Genomic DNA, 18,287 nt, shown 5'->3' on the forward strand with positions numbered 1-18,287 from the left:
AGAAAACACAACATAAAATTAATCTTCAGTTCTTTTTGACAGTGATTCGTTCCGAGGATGGTTTATTTGTCATGCCCTCCAAGTGGCTTGGCCCACAGTCTCCTTCCCCTAAGTGCCCCAGAAAAAGGAGAGCTTGTTACTGGTATCAGCTGCTGTGCTGCTGTTCTCTAGGTAGCCGCATTCACCAGCTGACACTTCTGGCTGCAAGCTGGGCTCCAGCTTGCCAACCGCCTGCTGCCAGGCACCATGCAGCAGTGTCAGGAGTATGCACTGTAAGCCAGTTAATACCCACTTATGAGGAAAGTGGGAGAGAGAGCCACAGCAAGGAGGGAGACAGAAAACAAAATATCAGTCATCTGGCTGTAGCGGAGTGACAAATTCCATGGCAAAAATGCTGAATTTTTTTGGCATCTTGGGAAAAATGCCACATTCCAGAGCCAGAGAATCTTGGAGTCCCTGGAGCCCTGATTGTGATAAATGAGGCTGGTCCCACCTCGTAGAGCTATTGCTTCAGTCTCTCTACAAATGAAGGCAGACATCTATCTGCAGATTGTACTGGGCACCTCTTCAAGATTTTTCTCCACAGTTATATGGACTAGAAACTTCTAAAATAAAAGCTGAGATTCTGGAGCACAGTTCTGCCAAAGGGGTGACTATACAGAATATCGGCTGCAATCTCTCTGTTCATTTTCTTTCCTCTTTTATTGCTTTCCCTTTTTCCCTCCCATGGTGGCTTCTGCTCCTGATGGCATTCCCCAGTCTCTCCAGAAGGCCACGTGGTCTCTAGTAATCTCATGGCTGAGCTGAGGGCCATGAGAGCAGAGAAGAGAAGCTTGGGCCATCGGGCTGCTGGCAGAGCCTGCAGCTTTTTGTATGCAGGCTGTTCCTGTGAACAGCTACAGTAGGGCACTCCAAGGGCAGCATAGTATGGCCTTCAAGGAGCAACCTGCAGTGGGGGAGAACATTTGCAGTGGTGTTGGGGGTTATGCAACCTACTCCACCCCCACTACTCTGCTGTGTCCCGTGTGTCTCTGGCAGCCCCCCTATCCCCCATTCTGGATAACACTCGGATAAGACACTAAGGCTTTGTCTACACTGGAACCTGAATGACAAATTTTGTCATTCGGGAGCGTGAAAAAACCACACTCCCCGAATGACACAAGTTTTGCCGATGAAAAGTGCCGGTGTGAACAGCACTTTGACAAAGCTACTGCCGCTCATTGGGGGTGGATGATTTTGCCAGCAGGAGACCTCTCTCCTGCCATCAAACCGCAGCTACACTGTGTGCCTTTTAGTGGCACAGCTGTAGTGGCACAGATGTGTTGCCAAAAGGTGCATAGTGTAGACATAGTCTTAGTGAAAATAGAATTAAGTTGTTAGTTTCCTTTGCCCTCTTTGTGCAGGTTCAGAAGGCCTTTTCATCCTGAGAGCCATTAGGAAATGGGCTTTACGCATCTCAAAGCATCTGCATTTGTGGGGTTTTTTGTATGGTTGTATTGAAATGTGCTGCTCTTGTTGTCACAGAGCTGCCATGAAGGGGACTGCCCGTTCATGTTGATTGAGTGCCTGGCATGTAAGGGAATGATCAAACTGAATGAAAAGGAGCGCCATTCGGAGCGGGAATGCCCCGAGAGAAGCCTCAACTGCAAATACTGCAAATCGCTTTTCTACTTTCCAGACATTAAGGTATGAGAGTCCCAGCATAAGCACACTTCAGGTATCCTTACCTTGAGACCCATCTAGACAAGCACCCTGAGGCAAGTGAGCAAGTGTGAGGACTCTCCATTAGAGGTAGATCATTGTATTAGCACTTCTTGAGAGAAGCAAGGATCTGTCTAGTCTGAAATTTATGGTCCTGTTTTAACTAGCTGCTAGGGTAAATCACAATCATTTGTGTCCTGAACAAATGTTCATAAAGTGTCTAGATTGGCACTTCCAAGGGTCTTAGTTATCCTGAGTGACTTGGCAATCAGTTAAGCTAAAAGAAGACCACAAACTCCAGTGTAGAGATCCTCGAAGTGGCTTGTACAATGGAGCAATCACTGGGCTGTTTCACTGTCGCTTTTAGGGAAAGGAAGTTATTTGCAAACTAATGAATACTTCAAGCTTTACTTGAATGAGAGAAGCTAGATGTTGCTTTGCAAGATGCTAACTTTACCCAGGATTGTCATTGTACTGTTGGTTCAGTTGCATTCTTAGGGTCTGATATGAAACCACGATGTGTGCCATTTTGCCACTGACTGATTGGAATTCGATAGCTGCAAGATCAGCCCCTTAGTGTTTAAGCAAGACTAAAGCCTTTCCACTCCCCTCTGTTCTCTTGGGTTTTTCCAATCTGCTTGCAGGGCGATAATGTAATGGGAAAGGAGACTTTGTTGTTATACAGCCCACTCTGAGAGTAATGGCAAGCTGCCTAAAAGTGATGGAGATGAAACCTTGAACATTCAAGTTAAAAAGAGAGATTTGCCCTTGTGGCAGCATACCTTGCCAGCTGGCGGGGGCTGTAAATGATTGCTCCATCCCGGTGGGGTTAGATTGTAATGCATCATTCTTGAATGATATCCCTCTGCCTCATTGGCCCAAGGGTGGGGTGGCTTCCTTTTATAGGAAGTAAAAAAATAGCTTTGCTTTGAACAGCTTTCCATGGTACCTGTGCTGCAAGCGGAGAAGGATATGGTGCAGGGAAAACCAGTGGAGAATCCAGAAAAAAATTCAGATATTTGTATGGAATTTTTTTGAAATGTGCCTGTTAAAGCTAATATTTGTAGATGTCTTAGAGAGATACAGCACAGTGCAGTTTCATTTACACCATAACAGCAGATTTGTGCTCAATCAGTACTTCCCTTCCTGCTGGCATGAACAGAGTGTATCTCTCAGATAGACTCTACTGAACATGCACTATCTGCGGCTGCTACTTAGAACATAAATGTTCTTTCCTTCATGGAAGATAAATGCTGTGCAGCAGTCTTAGACTGGTTGGGAGCTGGGTGGGGATTGAATGAGAGGGCTAGGAAAGGAGAGTGGCTGGAGGGAAGAGGGGTAGAAATGAGACCTGTTTGTAAATGGCAGACTTGAGGGAGTCTACAGCTCCACCTCGTCAGATCATCTATTGTATATGCTATCCTTTTTGAAATAGTTGCATTTGTGGTCAAACCTTCCTCCCTTTACTGAAGTGAAGTGGTGCTGTTATCAAGATTTTATGGGATAAGGAAGGGAATGAAGAAATTGTCTGGAGCCCTCTTAGGATAGGAGCAATTGCTGGGTAGGGAGGGAATCAACCCCTCTGTTTTGAGTGGTTTGAAGTCACACACCCCACACCAACTTTTACAGAATTCTACTAATCCTTGGTATTGACGTACACAGTTAATCCAGCCTGTTTGAACTGTCAGTAGATTGTAGCATTCACATCTCCAAAGACATTGCAGCTGCTCTCTTGGCTCAAATACTGTTCTTTTAATCTATGGAAGGAAAAGAGTAATTAGTAAAACATTAATATGAGTTAGCAAATGGATTTCTCTTTTCCGTTTCTGATGTGGTGGTAGAAATGTAGCTAGTGGTTTAAAAAACAAAACAAGTCTTTAAGAGGTATGAGTTTTGTACAGTATGAACATGACCTGCAAGGTTCCCAAATAGTTCAGATTTTAGACAACAGAAAGAACTGTGTATTAATAAAAGGAAGTTCATTAAAATGAATGAGTTTCTAGTACTAAGTGAACAATTCTATATATTTAATCTGTTTTAATCTGACTTGCAATATACGTATAGGCAATAGAACTCCAGTAGAATATCAGAAAGATGGCATAACCTATCTGGCACATAAGAAGAGTACTAAAACACGTTGTCTAAATTTCCCTTTTGGGTAGGAGATTTTAACTTACACAAGATCGAGTGATTAGACATTTTGCTTATCACAGAACTAATGTAGGAAGAGAGGGTTTCAGCACTACAGGAAAGATATGAAAAGATGAGAGGATGTTTAGAGTTCCCATCTTAATTTTTACTTTTATCTGTTGAGGGGTCAAAAAATCAGGTTTCTAGGGTCATTTTTGTGTATTCTCTTTTCCGTCCTAAAACAAAGTTCTTACTGCAGAACAAATGTAGGGTTTTAAAAAAATTTTATCTTTAAAATATGATTGTCTGTCTGGTTGGTTGAGAAGCACTTGCTTGGTGAACTGATCTGGACATGGGAGGCAACATTGGAAAGCTCATGATCTGTAGCTGTCAAGTGTGGCTTTGGGGTTTTAATTCAGCCAACTGATGTCCGTTAGGATTGGCAGATCATGGAAACTTCTTATCAGGAGGGTGGTTTTTTTCACATAAATCTCCTGAACATGTGAGTTCCAGGCAAAGCTACAACTGTAGTTTCCTCTTGATTATGTTATTCCATCAAAGTAGTAGAAGAAGTAATCAAAGAAGTAATTTGATTTTTCTCACAATTAGTATGAGCTGAAACTAACACTCTTAAATCAATGCTGAGTACTTGGAAAGGCACAAAGGCACTCAAACACCATAACAGCCTGGAAACTGCAATGTAGAAACATGACTTGACATAAAGAAACACCACGATTAGGCCAGGATTTGATTTATGTGCTGTCACATGACAGGCCTTTTGCTAGTAAAATGTATTCGTAATAAAGTATTGGGTTCATTGAGTTGCATTCTTCACAGTGGCCTTATCAAAGCTGTTTTAGGTGTACAAATGGCCCCTTGTCACTTCTTTTACAGGCTCACGATGAGATCTGCCCTAAATTTCCACTGAGTTGTGAGGGCTGTGGGAAAAAGAAGATTCCAAGAGAGAAGGTATTTGAACATTCTTGTTTCATAGCACACGCTGCATGTGGTTTGAGTTCTGACAGAATGTGACTTGAATTCTGTGAGCATAGAAGAGGGACCCTTGAGCTAGCTCATGAGAGTGTTCAGTCTGTATTGAGGAGTGAAGGAAAACAATTGAACACATTTAATTTTGAGAGGCAGCTGCCATTCACACCCAGTTACAATTTTCCATAAGGCTCTTAGCACTGGTGTTATCTCAATTTGTGATGCACTATAATTACTTGATGTTTTTTCATGAGTAGTGAGTAACTCCACCTAAATCAGACTCTGATTAATGCTGTATTTGGGTGCTAACCACAATGACCAGAGAGACTCTTTCATCCTTGCATAGTGGGTAACTTATCTTAGGTAAACATCTTTTATTGGACCAACTTCTGTTGGAGAGAGAGACAAGCTTTCAAGCTTACACAGAGTTCAGAACTTGTCTCTCTCACCAAGAGAAGTTGGCCTGATAAAAGATATTAGCTCACCCATCTTGTCTCTCTAATATCCTAGGACCAACATGGCCACAGCAACACGTATCCTAGATGATAGAGTTACGTTAACTGCTGTAGTTAGTAGGGAAGGAACACCGCTATTCCACTAAATGAAAGACCTACAACCCTTCAGACCTAGCATTGGACTCCACAGCGATTGCCCAAGGAGTGACTCTTGGGACAAGTGATGAGGCACTGAAGTTCTAAAACCTTGATTGTGAGTCACTTTGGAAAAGTGAACTCCTCGGTCACTCTCCCATCTAATAACTGAAAGCTGCCTTGAGGCAGCTGAAATGGATGGGCTTCCCACTGGGAACAGGAGAGAGTCTGAAAAGTTGGGTAAAGAAGGTTTCAAAGTGGACACTAGTAGAGGCCTCAACACCTATAGCAGGGGAGGGCAAACTTTTTGGTCCGAGGGCCACATTGGGGTTGCGAAATGGTATAGAGGGCCGGGTAGGGAAGGCTGTACCTCCGCAAACACCCTGGCCCCCGTCCCCTATCTACTGCCTCCCAGTTCCTGCCCCCTGACTGCCCCCCTCAGAACCCTGACCCATCCAACCCCCCCGCCCCACTCCTTGTCCCCTGACCAGCCCCCTCCCCCCCTGGAACCCCCTGCCCCTAACCACCCCACCCCCTATTCAACCCCCCCTGCTCCCTGTCCCCTGACTGCCCTAACCCCTATCCACACCCCTGACCCATCCAACCCCCCCTTGTCCTCTGACCGCCCTCTCCCAGGACCCCCATCCCTAACTGCCCCCCCAAGACTCCACCCCCTATCCAACCCCCCGCTCCCTGTCCCGCCCCCCTCTGGGACCCCCTGACCTTCCGGGACCTCAACCCCTATCCAACCCCCCCGCCTTCTCCTGACTGCCATCCCCCGAACCTCCGTCCCATCCAACTGCCCCCTGACTACCCCCTGAGACCTCCTGCCCCTTATCCAACCCCCTCTTCCCCTGCCCCCTTACCGTGCCTCTCAGAGCGGCAGGACAGGTTTATTGGAAAGCCTGGGAGGTGGGCGGGTGCAAGCCACGCTGTCCGCGTGGCTGCGAGGGAGGGGGGAGTGCGGGGGAGTGGCCGGGGTCTAGCCTCCCCGGCTGGGAGCTCAGGGGCCAGGCAGGACAGTCCCACAGGCCAGATGTGGCCTGTGGGCTGTAGTTTGCCCACCTCTATCCTATAGCCCTGGCATTGTGATCATTGGACGCCAGTCTGCCTGAGTCTGAAATCTGAAGCCATTACAGCTGACCCAGACTTGTACCAATATGGAGTGGGACCTTCAGTTGTTTAAAGTTCATTTCTCTTTCCTTTCTCTCCAAATTTTTTGTTGCTCCACAGTAGACATTGTCCCAGCGTAACCACGCTGCTGCGCATAACTCAGAGAATAACTTGAATCACGAAGGGTTTATCTACCTGGTACGTTAGTCTGCACTAGAGGGGTGTAAATTCTAGTGTGCACTAGCATGTTGCACACTAACTGGTCCACGTTGTCCCTGCTGTTGCACACTAAAAGTTCCCCCCGAGGTCAAAGTGTAATACCTAGGGAACTTTTAGTGTGCACCAGTAGGGTCCATACAGCCAGTTAGTGCACAATGCACCAGTGTGGACAAGCCCCCTAAGTGAGTGAGTCACCTGGGTGTGGGAGTATTTGTCAAATTAATCAAACGCCTTTTCATTTCCACATAGTGAAGCATGTGGCTGTGAATTGTCATCCGGTAAAGGTCCAGCATATCTAACTGGTAGAAGGAAGGTTTAAAAACAGGATGATGTGTGTCAGTGCTGTTCGGGCTCCCATGTGCGCTATGATTAGCACTAACAACTCCATGCTCCAGTGTAGCTGTTCGTGCTTCTCTCCAAAGCGTGTGCATGGTCCTGCAGGGCAGCTACCAAAAAGCCATTGCCGTGCTGAGAAGTAGCAGATTTTGCTGTGTTTGAGGTACAGTGTTTCCTGTCTCCACTGGTTCTGTGGATGAGGGGAAAGCAGTGGACATGTTGTTCCTTGACTTTAGCAAAGCTTTTGACACGGTCTCCCACAGTATTCTTGCCAGCAAGTTAAAGAAGTATGGGCTGGATGAATGGACAATAAGGTGGATAGAAAGCTGGCTAAATTGTCGGGCTCAACGGGTAGTGATCAATGGCTCCATGTCTAGTTGGCAGCCGGTATCAAGTGGAGCGACCCAAGGGTCAGTCCTGGGGCCGGTTTTGTTCAATATCTTCATAAATGATCTGGAGGATGGTGTGGATTGCACTCTCAGCAAATTTGCGGATGATACTAAACTGGGAGGAGTGGTAGATACGCTGGAGGGTAGGGATAGGATACAGAGGGACCTAGACAAATTGGAGGATTGGGCCAAAAGAAATCTGATGAGGTTCAACAAGGACAAGTGCAGAGTCCTGCACTTAGGACAGAAGAATCCAATGCACAGCTACAGACTAGGGACCAAATGGCTCGGCAGCAGTTCTGCAGAAAAGGACCTAGGGGTTACAGTGGACAAGAAGTTGGATATGAGTCAACAGTGTGCCCTTGTTGCCAAGAAGGCCAATGGCATTTTGGGATGTATGAGTAGGGGCATTGCCAGCAGATCGAGGGACGTGATTGTTCCCCTCTATTCAACACTGGTGAGGCCTCATCTGGAGTACTGTGTCCAGTTTTGGGCCCCACACTATAAGAAGGATGTGGAAAAATTGGGAAGAGTCCAGCGGAGGGCAACAAAAATAATTAGGGGACTGGAACACATGACTTCTGAGGAGAGGCTGAGGGAACTGGGGATGTTTAGTCTACGGAAAAGAAGAATGGGGGGGGATTTGATAGCTGCTTTCAACTACCTGAAAGGGAGTTCTAAAGAGGATGGCTCTAGACTGTTCTCAGTGGTAGCAGATGACAGAACGAGGAGTAATGGTCTCAAATTGCAGTGGGGGAGGTTTAGGTTGGATATTAGGAAAAACTTTTTCACTAGGAGGGTGGTGAAACGCTGGAATGCGTTACCTAGGGAGGTGGTGGAATCTCCTTCCTTAGAAGTTTTTAAGGTCAGGCTTGACAAAGCCCTGGCTGGGATGATTTAATTGGTGGTTGGTCCTGCTTTGAGCAGGGGGTTGGACTAGATGACCTCCTGAGGTTCCTTCCAACCCTGATATTCTATGATTCTATGAAAGGATTAGTGGACCCTGAAAGAGGGCACCTGCTTGTGGCAAAGTGTTTGCAGTAGGGATTCAAACAAGAAATAACATGAGCATGCTCCTAGTTCTTAGGTCTTCTATGCTTAGCTGGAAATAAAAATATCAAGCTGTGATGTGATCTCAGCACACTGCCTTGGGAGCCATCATTGTATAAAGTCATGGATTTGATACAGTGCATCATCTCCAACAGCCCGCAGGCACAGTTACACCAAAGGAGTGAACTGGAAATATGCGGGGGAGAGGGGAAGCTTTGGGACTCCCATGGCTTCATGCAGTGCTTGCAAGAAGCAGCAGGACTGCTAAGGGTGGAATGTCACTCTTACTCTTGAAACCTTCTTGCATTTGTTGGCTTGTCTTTTTTATTTGCTCAATTACGTGATTGTGAAACCTGCACAAAGTTGGATGAATGTCCATCTGTCCAAAATGGCTGTTCCACCCCTGACAAAGTTTATGGGCTTGCCATATGGCATCACTTTGAAAGAGTGTGTCATTGGTCACACTAATCCCCATTGATCTGGCACATTTTGTATGTGCTCCTGGGAAGCCTTTTTTTTTTTTTTTTTAAAGGAGCTTCATTTCAGTTGCAAAGGAATGTTTGAGTTATGATGAGAGCTGCAATGAGGCCCCCACCTTTAGTAGGTGGCATCTTGTTTTAACTGGCCACTTCAAAGTAATCCCAGAGCTTCCTGTACAGCTTTGTTTGGCCAGATTCTAGGCTGCCATGTTTGTCTGTTCCCTTGGACAGTCACTGAAGACAGATCTCATTATGCAGGCGATGGTCAATTGTATCTTCACTAAGGAGCAAATGCAGAAGTGGCAAGTGGGATTATCCCTGCTCCCCCTGGGCCCTGCCAATCCCTGCATTGTGTCCTGTGCTGTTGGGGCACCTAAAGAGGAAGTGCCCGATCAATACCATTGGGTGAATCAACTCTCTGGCCCTTAAGCACTGTTGGATCAGCTTCATGGAACACAACTGTGTCATGATCAGTAAAGAAGGGTCAGTTATCCTCTAGTTCATCTTCACTTTTCTGTCTTGTCTTGGGTGTAGGGCGTGGAGTTACTTGGGGTGTGTAAAATGGAAGAATTAGGCTTATATTTGTCATGTTGTTTTTCCCTTTTCTGTAGTTTCAGGACCATGTGAAGACTTGTGGCAAATGTAAAGTGCCTTGCAGATTTCACGTTGTCGGCTGCACTGAGATGGTAAGGCCAGTTTCTTAATATTTGTCTAGGGCCTTGTCTTCACTGCAGTGTTAGTTTTTGGTATAACTTGAGTGTTGCCCCAGCTCATCTTGCATCCACACACACAGAGCTCTAGATGGAGTGAAGTGAAATGTAGCTGGCCTATGGTGGGGGTGGGGGGTTGAAATTTGAGTGCTGCTGATGCTCTAGCTAAGCAGTGGGAACGCAACTTATGTCTAAGATTTTCTGTCCAGTATCCAGAGCTGGATGTATCTAGAGAATTAATTGATTTGAAGTGATTGTTTCCTCAGTGCAGAAAAATTCCTCATAGCAGAATGCTAATATTCAGAGAAAGCAGGCGCTCCTGTTCCCTGGGAGCGTGGTTCAGGGATCTTCTTATAGACTGTTTTGTGGGGAAGTGTGTCCAGGCTTCTGAGCTTGGCCAATGAAGGCTAATAGTCACTCTTGTCTCTGGAGCCGGGTGTTGTGGGGAATGGAAGAGAAGCCGTTCAGTAAGCTCTCCCGGGCGGTGAATAGCAAACTCCCTGTGCTTAAAGTCAGACTGCCGCTCCTGGATACCAAACCACGGTGATAATCTACCTTTAAAGACTGTGAGGCTCTGCCCAATGAGGCTTATCTCCCTGGGAATAGGACACATTTTTCATTCTGGGCCCTAACCTGCAAGCAGTTTGCACACGACCCTCCTGTTGACCCTACACAATTGCAAATAATTTCAGCCTGTCTGTAACTCACTAGATCCAAGACCAGGCAGCCCAGCAGCCTTTAGGAGCTGAAAGTACAAATCAGCCTGAGTGCAATAAAGAAACCTTCCTGGATCAGGACCAGGATTGGTTTATTAGATCCTTTTGGTGTTGGAGCCAGAACCCAGAGGAATGCTTTTGGCATCTGCCTGCAGCAATTTAGCTGAGTGGTACTTTCAGCTATGCAGTAGCATGCCATAGCACACTGCTGCAGGCAAGTGCCAAAGGAGGTTGGTAATGCCTGAGGAGTAAGCCATGCTCGGGTGCGTGTGTGTGGGAGGGATGGGGCAGTCTTTCGTAGTGTGGACTCTTCAGACAGTGAGAATTTGGAGAGTAGTAAACACCTCCATTCAGAACATGCCAAAGAGTAGGTCTTAGACGGTTTTCATGTAATTCCTGAGTAGCTGGGAGGATGGTGTTATTACAGATGTGATTTTATAAATAAATGACTCCTGATTCTGTGTGATGGCTGAGCTTATGGGTAAAGCACAGGACAGGGTATCAGCCGACATGGGTTCTCACTTTGGCAAATCACTTTCTCTCTTTGCAGTTTGGGGATAATAATAGTAATACATCCCGTCCCAGAGGTTTCGAGAGGGTTCATTCACTACTGTTTGTAAAGTGCTTCTGAGGGATCCTTGGACTGAAGGTGCTATAGAAGGGGGGCAAAGCTTTATCATATCTACAGTGGGGTGAATGTTCAACATCTGTCATTGTGTAAGATTAGAATTTTCCTTTTAAAAAAAAAAAACCTGCTTGCTGTTGAACAACAAGTTTGTAACTGTGTCTTTCGTTGCATTACCCTTTGCTTATGTTAGTTACAGTTGTAAATCGGAGGGGATGAATCGGTCCTGTGGATCTCGTGCCATAGTGGGAAGCTAACTTGCTGCAAATGGGAATGAGTATTTCTTTTTCTGCAGGTGGAAAATGAAAAGCTGCTGGAGCACGAAAGCAAATGTGTGGGGGAGCATCTGTATATGTTGCTGGGCTTTGTGCTCCGCCTCAAGGCTGAGTCTGGAGACTTAAAGCACCACCCAACCCGTGGGTCAATGCAGGACAACTCCATGCTCTTAACAACCAATTCGCTGTGCTCTGAATCAGAGCTCTCTGAGTCCTTGGAGCTGCAGGGGAGGTGCGAGGCCCTAGAGAGGAAGACGATCACATTTGAAAATATTGTGTGTGTGCTGAATCGGGAAGTGGAAAGGGTGTCTCTGACAGTGGAGGCGTATAGTCGGCAACATCGGCTGGATCAGGAGAAAATTGAAATGCTCAGTAACAAGGTCTGTAACCTCTGGCTTTGGGCTTCTGATTCTTTGTGTTCTATGAACATCTTTCAAATCAATTGTCCCAGTAATTAAAGTTTTTAGCTTTAGTGCAAATGTAATGTGTGCAGGGGTCTGTGATATGACCTCACGGCTATCAGGAGCCAAGCTATGAGTATATTTGAGATGTTCTGAGAAAAAGCTCTCTGGACACGTACTCCTGTGAGGTATACAGAGGAGGCAGCATTTCAGCTTTCTGGATGTTGAAAGATCCCTCCTGTATTTGTAATGACCCCTGAGCCTGGTCAGCTCCTCACCCTTATAGTGGGAGAACCTCAATTTCTGCAGTCTTACCTGCATCCTCAGCTTGTCTACTCTAGAAAGGTTTTCTGCTTGAAACGTTCCAGCGTAGTTAAAGCAGCAAACCTCCCCCTGCCCCACACTAGTGTGGAAGCAGTTATACTGTCAAAGCTTATTCTGCTTTGGGAACCAAAATAAGCTAATAAGGCATCTTTATACTGGTGTACATGTGTCCACACTAGAAGTTATACTGGTATAACTATATTGGTAAAAATTCACATCTCCAACTGACATAGTTACACAAGTTTTGAGTGTAGACTAAGTCTTAGACTTTTTCAGGGTGTCCATCACCCTAGTATCTAGATCAGTGGTTCCCAAACTGGGGTTCGCAGAACATTACGGGTGGTTCACCAGAAAAATTTCACTCATGGCGGCCAGAGGACCCCGGGCATTGGAGGCAGCAGGTGGGACCCAGTTGCAGGGCAGACAGCCTGAGCCCCAGGGAGAGCAGGGCAAGGCAGTTGGGGCTGGCAGCCTGAGCCCTGCCCCCGTGAGCGGGGGAGCCGGCAGCCCAAACCCCAGCACTGCGCTTGGGGCTGCAGCCCGAGCCCTAGGAAGAGCAGGGCCAGGCAGTTGGGGCTGACAGCCTGAGCCCTGGTGGTCAGCAGGACCTGCTACCTGAGCTCAGTGGAGCTCAGTTGACCAGGGCGGTCAACGGGGTCCAGCAGCAGGAGCCCCACAGAGTGCGGAGGACATTTAAATTTAAATCCCTGGAAATATTCATTTTTAGGAGGGGGTTCACGAGATTTCACAATTTAGTGAAAGGGGTTCGCGGGCTGTTAAAGTGTAGGAACCACTGATCTAGATGCCATTTCAAAACCGCATACACATTAGAGCAGGAAAAGACCTGTTACGTAGGTCATCCTCCTACCAGTACAAAACTGATCCCTTACAGTATGCTCTGCAATCTTTGTCTGGCTCTAGGCCGTCTCATCCTTCATTGACCGGATTCTGCCATCACAGCTAGAAAGTGCCCTGCTCTGGCAGTGAAGAGAGGTGTTGGTTAACTGTTTGCTCAAGAGCAGCAGGGCAATCTCAAATTATTTTTAGTGAGTTCGCCAATAGTGGTGGATTTCTTCCCTCTCCTGGCCACCATCACATCTGGAGAACATTCCCCCCCAAAGATCAGGCCTGAATGAGGTTCACAGGATCCCTTGACTTTCCTGGGTCCCTTACCAACTTATATTTCTAAACAAGGTGCACTGTGTATTCCACTGATCAGGTCCGGCAGCTGGAAAGGAGCACTGGACTGAAAGATCTGGCCATGGCTGACATGGAGCAAAAGATCCGTGACATGGAAGCTTCCACCTATGATGGCGTTTTCATCTGGAAGATTTCAGACTTTGCCAGAAAACGTCAGGAGGCGATAGCTGGCCGCTGTCCTGCCATCTTCTCTCCAGGTTGTTACCTAGACATTAGCAAAATACTGTGAGGCTGTCCATGCTCCAGCTGTGCCCAGTCATTTGAGTAGTGTTGAAAGGGGCATGTGGCATGCAGAGATTGTTCCTCCCAAGTTCTTTCCCTCACCCCCAAGAATGCATTAGAGACTGATTTGTTACAGTGAGATAAGTGAAATTGCATTGCTATAAGATATCCCTTTTTCCTTGTACACAGAAGACTTTTCTTTCCCATCAGGAAATATAGCCCTCTTAGGCCCGGAAATAGTCCGGCAATAATAGCCCTTTTTACACAGCACAACCAAAATTAGGGCCATCAGGGAGCTGGTAAGCAAGGGAAGGAATCGAGGTACCTAGAGCATAACATGACAATATACAGTGTGTCCAAAGACTAAACTGTGTTACTGCACAGGGATTGAGAAACATGCATATCTCCAGCGAGGCTTGCGCAGCTGCCTGCTCTTCAGATAGTCAGCATGCTCACCCCAGCCATGCAGCATTCCAGGTCTTCTAAAGAGAGTCTGCAGATCACTACCCGTGTTGGTCTTGCTTGAGCTGTGAACTTGCTAAAGCAGCAGCATCCCAGCACTCCCGACCCCATCTCTTTGGAGGGGCTCAGTACTAAATGAGCCCCGGCGTTGCTAGTGCCCTAGCGAGGGTTATGGAATCTGTGTCTGTGCCGACAGGAACAGCTCTGTTTCTAAAGCAGCAGGACGATTCCTTTTTAAAGCAGCCAGTCCTTGGAATTGCACATAAGCCAGAGACAGACTAGTTTAAACAGACAATCTAAAGAACTGTTTTACATCACCAGTTGTGGTTATTTTTATATTGTATGGGGACTTTTTTATTCTCTATCAAAAACATTTTTGCCCCTTGGAAAATCCCTTTTCTCCAGTTTTTCAGTGGAACTGAAGCTTTCCCATAACTGTGTTTGATCTAGTAAGGCTTCCTCTTAAAAACAGTGATCAGCCTTGAAACCCCCTAGACTCCACGTTCTAGCAGGGTCAACTCTGCCCTTTGTATTTCCGAAGCAGACGCACTGAGTTCCACGCCATTTGGTGTGCGCCTTTGAGATGAGACCTGAACATCTTACATCCTGTCTGCTCTCTGGGCACTAAACTCATACAGCCCTGGAGGGGTCTGACCCAGTTTCCTTGGCCTAAATGTCTCCTCTCTCACCCCCACTTCCCTTCTTGTGTAACATGCTATATGCTGGCTGATGCCTGTACTCTTCCCCAGAAGTAGCTGCATTTTAGTAGGAAACACTTTGGAGGGAGATGCTCTATAAGATATTTCAGAGTAACAGCTGTGTTAGTCTGTATTCGCAAAAAGAAAAGGAGTACTTGTGGCATCTTAGAGACTTCACTTCATCGGATGCATACTGTGGAAAACACAGAAGATGTTCTTATACATACAACCCATGAAAAAATGGGTGTTTACCACTACAAAAGGTTTTCTCTCCCGCCACACTTTAGATAAGCTGTTACCAGCAAGAGAGTGCGGTGGGGGGAGAGAAAACCTTTTGTAGTGGTAAACACCCATTTTTTCATGGTTTGTATGTATAAGAACATCTTCTGTGTTTTCCACAGTATGCACCCGATGAAGTGAGCTGTAGTTCACAAAAGCTTATGCTCAAATAAATTGGTTAGTCTCTAAGGTGCCACAAGTACTCCTTTTCTTTTTATATAAGATATTAATTCGTACATCCTGTGTCACATCTTTATTAATGAGCCAGGATGATCTCACAGCTGTGGGAACAGTGTTTTTTTTTTAAATTGCTGCAACAAAGGGAGCATAGACATTTGTGGATCCTGTTACAAACAGGGTTTGGGTTTCTTTTTGTTCAAGCCCCAAGGCCCACAGAAAAGCAATGTGTTGTGCTTGGTTTGAAAGGGACTGGAAATGAAAGAGAGAGAGAGGTTTTTTCATGGAAAAACACTTGAGAAGAGAATGTTTATGGGGAAGGAAAAACTTACCTGCCAGGCCCTGAGTTCAAAGGTTTGTGTTTCCTGCATGTTACTTAGACCCACCACCAGGCAGGAAGCTGCAGTCCTGATGTTGCTTTAGCAATGCAGAAATGAGGCAGAGAAACAGAGGTTAGGATTGGTTAAAAATTGCCTTGTAGGTGCGTAGTTTTCCTTACTGAGCTAAATGGACACTTGGTGCAGATTTCTAGCATACATATCTCCGGTACTTTGCTGGTTGGTCTGTCTTCACCTGAGCTTGCCTCGTACTTTGCTCAGCTGTCCTTCCCCTTCTTCCCTCAGTTTGTTTTTGAATTATGAACATCTCAGTAATGCGTGGAGGCCCCAGCTGAGCTCAGGCCCCATTGTGCCGAGTACTGCACAGCTCCATAGTGGAAGTGACAGGCTTTGTCCCCAGGAGCTTACAGTCTGCACCGACAGACGGAGCAGTGGGGAACAGAGATGAAGTGACTTGTCAGTGCCAGAGCCAACAGTAGCAGCCAGCTCTCCTAAGTCCCAGCTCGGTGTCTGACCCACTGGACCACACTGCCCCTGTGCATCCCGTCAGAACAGTGCACCCAGTCCCTTAGAGACGGGCCTGATCGTATTACCCTCCATGTGCACACAAGCTACCCATTCCCCTCACATTCTGCCAGCGTTAGCACGCTGGTGTATCCACATTGGTGCATCGTTATGAACGGGCTGTTCCCTGCATGACTCCTTCAAAGGCACACTGTGCAATATAGCCGCAGCTACGCGCAGTGTGCTGTCCCCTTCCTTGTGGAAAAGGAGATGCATAGCTTAAAGAAAGAGGGAACAAAAGGCGGTGGCTGAATGTAAAACTACACCTCTGCACTGTTTTAAAGTAACTTGAGTGTTCCTGGCACGGTGGGGCTCAGTATCTGAGCCCCAGACTCCAGGTCAATGGTAGTTAGTTTACAAGTAGAAAGATGCCTGAGCGAGTGTTCTGTCTGCCAGCCTGAGATCTCAAACACAGTTTGGGTTCTTTCCTGCTTGTACACTCATTGCTAGTAATGAAGGGGAGTAGGCCAGACTAGGCCCTCAGTGACACTTGTTCAGCCTTGTTCCCTTTAACAGGGTTGCACAGGTGTGACTGGCCCTGTCACTGGAACATAGGCAGCAGTGGGATTGTTTCCTAAGCAGGTATAGGCTCCAGCTCCATCTGTCAGAGTGGAGTTGTCTCTGCAGGGCAGCAGAAGAGTGGAGGGAAATCCTTTAAAGGTCAGCAAACTCCTTGTTCTTGTCTTGTAACAGTGGACGCATGTTAACTGGGCCTAGTGCCTCATGTACTGGGTCCCCAGTGTCTTGGGTGCTTTTAAATACATGTGCCATCATTTATTAACCCCCTTTATCTGCACCCAATGGAGCTGCTCCTGTGGGACCCCAGCTCAGGGAGCTGCTCCTACTTACGCTTCAAAAGCCAAAGTCAATAGACAGTTGAAACTGTTTGGGAACCATCTGGGCTCCCCTGCTGCCCTAACCCTTGTTCTGCACCCCTGTTTATTCTCAATGTTTTGCATCACTTAGCTTTCTACACAAGCAAATATGGCTATAGGATGTGCCTGCGTGTGTACCTAAATGGGGACGGCACTGGACGTGGGACCCACTTGTCTCTGTTCTTTGTGGTGATGAAAGGACCCAACGATGCACTTCTGCGATGGCCCTTCAATCAGAAGGTAGGTGCTGGGAGTTAGTGCAGAACCAGTCCTGGTGCCTGAAAGGCCTGCCAGGCCTCTTGATGTATTTCCCTTGGCTTTAGCCCCACTCGGCCCCTCAGATGCCTGCTCTCCTAGACACCAGAGAGCTGGCACTCCAGCAAGCAGAGGCAGAGAATGCAATCGTTGACACTAGGCCAGAGGTTCTCAAACTTTATTGCACCACAACCCCCTTCTGACAACAAAAATTACTATATGACCCCAGGAGGGGAGACCCAAGCCCTGCCACCCTGAGAGGTGGGAGGTGGGGCTGTAACCTGAGGCCCACTGTCCAGGGCTGAAGCCCTCGGGCTTCGGCTTTGACCCGAGGTGGTGGGGCTCAGGCTTCAGTTTCCACCCCAGAACCCAGCAAGTCTAAGCCAGCCCTGGCGACTCCATTAAAATGGGGTCCCGACCCACAGTTTGAGGATTACTGCCTTTGGGGGAGCTCTTCAATGCAGGCTCCTGTCATGATGAAAGCCCAGAGTACTACAAGAGAGGCCCAGAGGAGAGGGGAAGGGGAAGAGGGACAAAGATACAGTCAGGAGTGGGATGTGTTTGGAGAATGAGCAGAACTTTCATAGTAACCACGTTCTGTGTTCTCCGATATTTAGGGACCCTGAATTGTGCTCCCTTAATCTGAACTGTCATCTTTATTTTCTAAATTAAATTTCTAAACCTTGGCAGTTGTGAAGAAAACTTTAAAAATAAGAACCAGGTATAAACTGATGCGGTGCTTGAAACGACCCATTGGAGCAGTGTGATGTGCCTTGCTTATCTCAAAGGGACATGCATGCGATGGGACAGGATCAAATTGAATATCAAAATCTGCAGCTGCTGGCTACCCGGGCTGCTGCGCGGACTTCATTTTCGGATTGAATTTAGCAAAGTCCCTAGTTGTCAGTCCCTCTGAACCAAGTGTAGAATTTCCCTTGTGGCACAGCAGAGACTGGGAGAAAGCAGGGAGCCTTCTTGCAGGGTGTAGATCTTGCTGGGGCTTGGAATTGAGCCTGAACGCAGGTATTACCCCAGCTTGCCGCTACATGAATGCGTAAGGTTGTGTGTGTGTCTGCAGCTTTCCAAAGGTTAAAATGAATGGGAGTCACAGACAGGGGGCTGCATGTTTGCTATATTGCTTCATGCTCTTTCTCTTTTGTATTCACCTCTAG

At 46.9% G+C, this 18,287-nt stretch overlaps 1 protein-coding gene across 4 annotated transcripts in view; it reads left to right on the plus strand.

Moving 5' to 3' along the window:
- Positions 1-18,287, plus strand: part of TRAF2 (TNF receptor associated factor 2) — a 52,167-nt gene that overhangs the window by 24,997 nt on the left and 8,883 nt on the right. For 3 of the 4 annotated variants that reach the window (XM_073314136.1, XM_073314137.1, XM_073314135.1), the window contains exons 5-10: positions 1,525-1,686; positions 4,726-4,800; positions 9,606-9,680; positions 11,341-11,700; positions 13,265-13,442; positions 16,952-17,100. In XM_073314136.1, the coding sequence (XP_073170237.1) occupies positions 1,525-1,686; positions 4,726-4,800; positions 9,606-9,680; positions 11,341-11,700; positions 13,265-13,442; positions 16,952-17,100 (999 nt within the window). The remainder of the gene's footprint in view (positions 1-1,524; positions 1,687-4,725; positions 4,801-9,605; positions 9,681-11,340; positions 11,701-13,264; positions 13,443-16,951; positions 17,101-18,287) is intronic. The other variant, XM_073314139.1, reaches the window with a different exon arrangement.

This window comes from Lepidochelys kempii, chromosome 16 (genome assembly GCF_965140265.1).
Source record: "Lepidochelys kempii isolate rLepKem1 chromosome 16, rLepKem1.hap2, whole genome shotgun sequence".
Classification (NCBI taxonomy): Eukaryota; Metazoa; Chordata; order Testudines; family Cheloniidae; genus Lepidochelys; species Lepidochelys kempii.